We start from the raw sequence: 8,699 nt of genomic DNA, 5'->3' as shown, positions 1-8,699 counted from the left end.
TGTCCACCCCCTTGTCAGGGTTAAAACAATATCTCAGGGCCACTCGAGGAGTAATTAATTGGAAATGCGTGGCCACGCTCGGAAGGTATCCATGGTGGATAAATTCCGGTCAATCGATTATTCTCCGGATCGAGGAAACCACTCTCGATATGATCACTTGCAAGTACGACCGAAAGACACCTTGCATTGAGTGGGAGATAGTAATAGGACAAGAGAATTGGTGGCGCACACTTGTCGAGGACAAGTGGGAGATTGTTGGGAAATGTGTCCTCAACAATAGTGCGATCACATGATTTAAATATCATTATTAAATCTCATTACAAGAATACGAAAGGGATGATACATTACATATATAGTCAACTGGTCCACACATATCGGTAATGATTGGCTGGCTAGAGTTTGACATTACTGTCTTGCGACGGTGGTGATCAGTTGATCCCTTGAGGTCACACCTAAAGGACGATTCCCTTAATTGAAAAGGTTAATTAGTTGTATACCGATACAGATTAATTAATTCCTTAAAATTGAACAATTCGATTTGTGAGAGAGAATATTGATATCTTATTGTAATGGGATTAAATAAGATTTATTTTAGTAATAAAATGCTTTATTACTAAAATTGTTTATTGTTTGAGAAACAATAAAGATAAGAATGAATGGTTGATTATAATTACAAGACATTGTGAATTATAATTATATGACCCATTTTATTTACGTGATCAAGTATCACTAGTCAATTTGTTGAATATAATTTAATTAATTTATAAAATGATATTTATGTGATAAATATGCATTTAATTAATTAGTAACATGTATCATACTACATGTGACATTTTGTGTGACAATTGACAAATTGACAAAATAAAATGGTAGTCCATTTTAAGACATAGACCGAAATAAAGGATGTCATGGTGGTGTATAGTTGATTATTTTATGAGATAATGCAAGTGTAATCATTCCTACACACACTAGCCTTACATACCTACAATATTGATAAGACAAAAAGAAAAAGCAAGATGCTCTCCCTTGACCTCTCATGGGCCGGCTCTACTACTCCTATTAGAGGAGTTTTAGTTCTTTTTCTTATTATTCTTACACTACCATTCATCTACATGCAATTGTTCATGTATTTTTCTCCTCTCTCTTTTATCTTCATCATGAAGATGAGATTTTAATTGAAATTGTTCATGTAAGATTACTAAAATTATCAAAGTAATATATGAGTATTAGTAATCAAATTTAAGGTAAACCACAATATAAACATCTAGTACATGTTAGTTTGTGGGATTAAGGGATTGTCTTAGGTGCTACTAATTGGAGAATCTCTACTTTGGGATTTTTGTATGTTCATCCATTAATGGAAAGCTCAAGAACTAACAAGAACCCACTGAAATCAGTTTTTACGTGAGTAGCATAACATTACAAAGCATAACAGACTTTTTTGAGTGACATCTACAAATCCCACTGAAATCAGTTTCAAGGGAGTCGACTCGGGCAATTTCTACTATCATGGTTACTCATTTCACCGCAAGCACGACATTTCCTCAGAAGCTTTGCATTTTCCAAGACTGCCTTTTCCTTGTTTGATGTTATCCTCTTTCCCGATCCCTTATTCTTGAACTTCTCTGGTGGTAGAACAGTAACTTCAGTTGGAATATTTGACCCAAGAAGCATCTCAATCTCAGCTTTCTTATCTTTTGACTTGCCCGACTTAACTGAAATAATCAACTTTTCGTTGAAACTCCAGAGCAATTGAAATAGTGCATCAGAATGTTCTTCATTATCGTCAACAAGTTAGACTGCATTAAATACCTCCGACCATAATTCACTTATATTGTTCTGGCGACTTTCGATTGACATACAATCAGCTAGGACAGATTTTCCAACAACATTAGAAAGAGGGTGGGAGGTTGCAGATTTGCTCCATCTAAGTGCTAAATACTCTTTAGGTATATGATCAAATCCCCTATCTTTCAACACCCATAAAATGTGCCTACAGAGTATCCCAATTCTTTCAAACATCTTACAAGAACAAGAAAACTTATTATCACTTAAATCAACTTTGTGTTCCTTGTCTTTCTCACGATCAATTATTGAAATATTATCATTCTCACCAGTTGCATTTGGTGATGGTAAATGGCCACAAGTATAACATGCTGCTTGGACTTCTACTTGGAAAATATAAAATATAACGATCGTGTAAACTTCCGAAGCTTGCTTTTCTAAAAGGAGAGGGGTTGTCAATTTTGGATAACAGTTCTTATCATCAGCCATTACCTTAGAATATTTCCATCTCTGAGCATCCATTGCTGTTTGGAAACGCATCCAAAACTCGACAAGTGTGACATGTGGGTTGGTGAAGTTTCCAAAGAAGCTATTTTCAGACTCTGACCTTAATGTTGTGCGCAAAATCCCGCCCAAATATGTGTCTCTAATATAAGCATGAATCCAAAGAGCATGGTGCTTAAACATTTTCTTCAACCACTTGTTATCACAAAGCTCATATGAGGAAATTATCGAAGTCCATTTCGATTCAAAATCTTCTGGAGTGGTTTCTACATCCCAAACAACTAAGTTTATTTCCTTCAAAAAAGTCGTGTCTTGGGAAATCGATGGACCAACCTTGTCAGGCAACTTCTTCATTATATGCCACATACACAGTCGGTGGCGTGTTTTGTCAGCAAACACACCTTTAACTGCTTTTTTGACGCCTCTACATTAATCAGTTATTACAGTAATAAGATAGCGATCACCCATAGCCGTTACAAAATTTTGAAACAACCACGAAAATGATTCTGCATTTTCGTTTCGTATCAAACCCGCTGCAAAAGTAACGCAACCTTTATGGTTATCAAAACCCGTGAAAGGGACAAACACCATTTTATATTGGTTGAAGTTATAAGTGGCATAAACAGAAACAACATCACCAAAAAGGGCATAATTTTTAATTGATATTGGATCTGCCCAGAAAAGCTTACTTATTCTGCTTTGATCATCCACATCAAAGTCAAAATAGAACGATGGAGACATAGCCTTTTTTTGTATGAAGTTCTCTATTAACATCTGGGTATCATATTCTTTGATGTACTTCTTAACATCCCTTGAAAATTTTTTGAAATCTTGTAAAGAAGCACCCACATTTTTGGTATCCCTTCACATACTGTTTGAACATCCTAAATGTTTGCACAGGACCATGGTTTACATGGGCATTATCCATTATTATTTTTTTGTGAACCAAGTTTAAATCCCTACATGGTTTCAGATATATCATAGTTGTTGGCGTATTCATAACATGTGAGTGAACCTCAACAAAATCATAAATCTCATATTCACCCGTCTGAATTCTTCTAAACTAACTTTAGCCTGACAACCAATTCGGGTAAGGGTCCTCTTCATTTTTGTACCCTTGTGATTACTTTTGCCTTGTTTATTACACACGCACCACTTGTGTGTAACAATCCCATCAACCAATTTTGTTGAGTCTAACCTAGTAAGAAACCCACAAACCTTGGCATATTCCTCGTACAAATATATGCCTTCTTCCAAAGTTGCAAATTTCATCCACAATGCTAGTTTTAATTCTGCTGAGCATCTCGGCAATCCCACTATTTGATTATCGAAATCAACTTCTGGGGTGGCTACAACAACAACAAAAAAAACAAAAGAAAATGATTGTAATTTTATCCGTTACAACCTACACAAGCTTCTTAGACAATACAATAATTAATTAAAAGCTACAATTTAATACCCGGTACATTGTTGGAAGGAAGTTCATTCGGTGCATTAGTGATAAGTAACTGATTTCCTTGTGAATTACTTGAAGACGCTTGCACATTAGTAACTTCTACAATGTCTGCACGGAAAATCAATATCTGAGCTAATGGAAAGAACTCAGTTTACATTATAAGCAAGAAGATAGGAATCAAACAGAATTCCGGAATCACACATAATCCCAAAATCCTAGGTAGTGAAACCCGGAATTTTATTTTCTCAAGTTACATACAATCCTTTACCTAGTTATATACACTCATTTGTCAAGCTAGATACACTTTGTTACCTTTGTTTATTTCCCCATTTTCATCACATTCCCTCTACGGTGTCTAAGGGTAGCTTGATACAGTTTTAAATGCTTCTAGAAACACACCTTCAGGTGGCTATATACACTTTTTAGACCATTATTGATAGTCATTGCTTACAAACAGAATCCCAGAATCCTGGAATTAACTACGACAGATGTTCCAAACAGAATCCCAAAATCAAAACAAGGCCTTAACATCTAAGTCGATGAATACGGAAACTCAGAATACATTTTTCATTTTGACAGATGTTGCAAACACGGCGTCGTCATCAAAGTAATACTCCCTCCAAATTCACAATCATACATTTTTTTCATATTGACAGAAACACATCCTCAAGTACCTAGATACACATAACTTTTTGAAAGCAACTTATTTTGGGTCTCAATTAGCAACAAAAATAAAATAATGTATCACGATATATTAATCCTCTTCCCCCTTCAATTTAAATTTAAAAAACAAGGTTTGAAGACACATTCATACATGTACATACATACACATCTTTAACTTGCTTGATACAAAGAACATGCAGCAGTAGTTACCTATAACTTCTGCCATTACCGAATCTTCTTCTTCAATTATTACCATCTGAAATAAAAAATCGTTCTTGTTAGATTATTACCAAAATCAGATGGTTTTATCAACAAAGAAACTCTAATTTTTCGATCACAATAATGTTAATCAAGTTATGAACCAATAAATCTACAATCAAAACGACAAAATACCATCTTAAATAAAAAATAAGCAAAATCTAATTGTTTCAAGTTAAAATTGTTAAGCAAACCCTAAGTTCTCAAATTGAATTTGTTTCGAAATCTGAATTAAAACTTACCTTGATTGTATTCCGAGGTACAATAATGGAGTTTGATTGATGCGCAACAATGGTGTCGGAAAGAGAAACGAAGAAATCAAGATGCGCGTATTTTTATCGCATTAATGGTGTCTGAAGAACTGATGAGAATTTCGACTCTTTTATAGGGGGGTTAGTTCGTACGGTTCGTACTAAACTTTAGTTTGTACGTGACCCCGACCCTATATATATATATATATATATATATATATATATATATATATATATATATATATATATATATATATATATATATATATATATATATATAGAGAGAGAGAGAGAGAGAGAGAGAGAGAGAGGGAGGCGGGATCTCGTGAGTTTGGTTCTTATGGCGAGTTTGTGCTTTAAAATCTAAACCATTGGATGAGGGTATATACACGGCTAAGATTGAATCTAAATAAAAATAAAGTCATCAATAGATCAGTAGAATACGGTACCCTTTCTTCCCTGAAACCCTGAAAAGTAAATTGTATCGCTGTTCTCTGTAACTTTATACAACACAAACAATTCTTATTTAATTCAATCTTTATCCTTTCGCTGACCCAAAATTTCTCCTTCCTGAAAATTCCTCATTGCACTTTCTCTCCACACACAAATCAAAATCCCCATATTCTCGAATCAAGAACCCTAATTTTCAGTCTCCTCCTAATTATTCTCTATCTCACTTCCATTTATCGCGAGTAAAGTGATCGACAAACTGGAATAACAGGTAGTTGCGACGGTTCCGGTACAGAGCCATGGTTGCTAAGTGTTGTCGAGCAGGTGGTGCGAGTTGATGGTGGCTCTGAAATGGTGGTTGATGCTGCTGGGTTGTTGCTAATTATTGAGTTGTGATTGTTTGTGTTAGGTGATGCGTGATTGGAGCAGGGGAGGAGCACGGGTTTAGAGGCGGTGTTCTTTCACCTATTGAGTTTGTGACGTCTCACAAACCCTCTCCCACTTGCAATTGAGATTTTGTGATCTCCATTAGCATAACTTTAGTAATTAACTATCCGGGGTTGCATCAAACTTATTTGCTAGCTGAATGCAGGGTTAGTATGTTGAGCTGAGTTGCTGGTGTAATATGGACGAGGACCCTGTTGTTCCTGGGTAAGTAAGCCATTTTAGAATAACAATTTAGGTGGTCTTGCTGCTAATTCCTGCATCTATCACTATTACTTGCGGAGTATTTCTCAACATCCTGGTTGGTGTGTAGTCATGAGATTGTAGGAACAGTACAATAGGTGGGGGCAAATGTGCAACACTTGAACGTCAAGGATAATGTCGTGGTGGGAACTTGTGTGGATTCTTGCCGTGAGTGTGATTACTGATTACTGCAATTAGGGGAACGCGAACTGCGATGTGAATGGGTCGGTTCATATATCATACTATATATATGTTAGGTGTTTTAAAATCAAATGTATGGAATTGGCTTGAATGGAGGTAATATTTATTTTAACGATGATGAAGCTGGACTGGTTTTCACTCTGAACTTATTATCTTTGGGAACTGAATGCTCAAGTTTTGTTAATTACTTCAATGTACTTTCACTTTTTAGTAGGCTACTCTAACTCGATTGTAAAAATGTCGGTTATTACTCGTTTAACTCAGTATTGGGAGTGTCCAACATGACTATTCAAGAGTCAAGACTTGTATTCAAGACTTTCGACATTTGGACTGCAGGTGCCCGTCAACCCAGATGCAATTGCCGAGTCTGAACCGGTTTACAAAATAACACCAAGCTTAGTTGCTGATCTCTATGGCGACTGGATTATACCCTTGACCAAGAAGGTCTAAGTCGCGTACTTGCTGAGAAGGTTGGATTGAAGTTGGTGCTACTCTGGTAGTGCTAACTTGTACTGAATTCTCAATTTGTGCTTGTTTTATTTGTTTATGACTTTGAACATCATCCTTGGTTTGATTTGAAGAAATGAAGTTGTTTAGCTTCTCTATTTGGCTTATATTTTTTTTCTCATGTTTTCTAGACAAACTAGCATATTTACGCGACTAATCACTTTCGAAGGCAAAAGCTTTTGATTGACCATTCTTACGACGTCTTCAACAAGCAGTGCAAGGCAGATGGGATATTTGTACCCCAAAAAAAAAACAATAATACTACAATAACAGCACAATAATACGGGATAAAAAAAGAGTAAAAAAATCGAAGTAGTAAAAAAAATCAAAGTGACTACGGAATAACATCACAATAACAGCACAATAACAGCACAATAACACGTGGTAAAAAAGAGTAAAAAAATCAAAGTATTAAAATAAAAAGCAAAGTAACACCGGAATAATATCACAATAACACCAGAATAACAGCACAATAACATGTGGTAAAAAAAGAGAAAAAATCAAAGTAGTAAAAAAAATCAAAGTGACACCGGAATAACATCACAATAACAGCACAGTAACATGTGGTTAAAAAGTAAAAAAATCAAAAGTAGTAAAAAAAATCAAAGTGACACCGGAATAACACCGAATAACAATAACATCAGAATAACATCACAATAACATGTGGTAGAAAAAAGTAAAAAAATCAAAAATAGTAAAAAAAATCAAAGTGACACCAGAATAATATCACAATAACACCGGAATAACAATAACAACACAATAACATGTGGTAAAAAAAGAGTAAAAAAATCAAAGTAGTAAAAAAAATCTAAGTGACACCGGAATAACACCACAATAACACCAGAATAACAGTAACAGCAAAATAACAGCACAATAACACGTGGTAAAAAAAAAGAGAAAAAAAAATCAAAGTCGTAAAAAAAATCAAAGTTTAAAAAAAAAACACAATAACGGCATAATAACACGAGGTAAAAGAACGAGTGTAAAAAAAAATTAAAGTAAAAAAAAATCCGGTACAAAAAGAAAAAAAAAAGGTAACATAATGCGAAAATTAGAGAAAAACATAAGAGAAAAAAAAAAATCAAAGTGGTAAAAAAAAAGCACAATAACAGCATAATAACACGAGGTAAAAAAAAGAGATAAAAAAATTAAAGTAAAAAAAAAAGAGTAACATTACAAAAAAGAGAAAATAAGTAAATGACAGTGATTTTATATGACAGGTGAGATTAGATCTTGGCCATTCATTTCTAATATAATCTAGTGGGTGAGATTTCAAAGCGCAAACTCACCACAAGAAACCAAACTCACAAGATCCTCTCTCTCTCTCTCTCTCTCTCTCTCTCTCTATATATATATATATATATATATATATATATATATATATATGAACATTAAACACTCTATTACATGGACACTAAATAGTTGAAGTATTTAATTTTGATTGTAGAACATTTCTTTACTTACTCTTAAATTATGATTAATTTGATATGTGTAGGCATTGTCTAATTGATGAGATGCGGGACATTTGGGCTGCATATACGGATGGTCTAATTGATGAGATATACGGATGGTCTAATTGATGAGATGCGGGACATTTGGGCTACATATGCACTAAAGTTTAAAGCGGCGGTACTTGATGATGAGCTTTAGAGCATTTGGGCTCAACTCGCACTTGGATGTTAGCTAGATAGGGTAACGGTATGAGGATAGAAAAGCTCATGTTAGCGTTTTTGTTTTAGCTCATCAACTATATTATGTTTGATATTTTGTGAGTTGAAACTTGATGTCCATTTATATATTAATGTAAACTTTGGTGGGTTTTCCAAAATTTAACAAGATATATTTGAGCTATACGATTATTATCGTATAGGGAATGAATGAGAAATTATTTTTTTACAAAAAGTCAATGGTCAAAGAGCACTTTATTTTGAGTTTGT

General features: G+C 34.4%; 1 protein-coding gene across 1 annotated transcript; it reads right to left on the bottom strand.

Annotated features, from left to right (window-relative positions):
• Positions 1 to 1,476: 1,476 nt before the first annotated feature.
• On the bottom strand, positions 1,477 to 2,643 carry LOC141640168 (protein FAR-RED IMPAIRED RESPONSE 1-like). The gene is made up of 2 exons (XM_074449055.1): positions 1,863 to 2,643; positions 1,477 to 1,715 (listed from the first exon to the last, which is right to left on the bottom strand). Exons 1-2 carry the CDS (start codon positions 2,641 to 2,643, stop codon positions 1,477 to 1,479), a joined length of 1,020 nt encoding a protein of 339 aa, XP_074305156.1.
• Between the last annotated feature and the right edge of the window lie 6,056 nt (positions 2,644 to 8,699).

Source organism: Silene latifolia, unplaced genomic scaffold, assembly GCF_048544455.1.
Source record: "Silene latifolia isolate original U9 population unplaced genomic scaffold, ASM4854445v1 scaffold_73, whole genome shotgun sequence".
NCBI lineage: Eukaryota > Viridiplantae > Streptophyta > Magnoliopsida > Caryophyllales > Caryophyllaceae > Silene > Silene latifolia.
This window is presented reverse-complemented; position numbering and strand designations above follow the sequence as displayed.

Bases quoted from the DNA above. Each gene is read 5' to 3' on its own strand.
- LOC141640168 (XM_074449055.1), bottom strand. From the start codon at position 2,643: ATGAAGAAGTTGCCTGACAAGGTTGGTCCATCGATTTCCCAAGACACG. The intron at 1,716-1,862 runs GTATGTCAATCG...TGATTATTTCAG, and splicing joins AAAATCTGTCCTAGCTGATT to TTAAGTCGGGCAAGTCAAAA.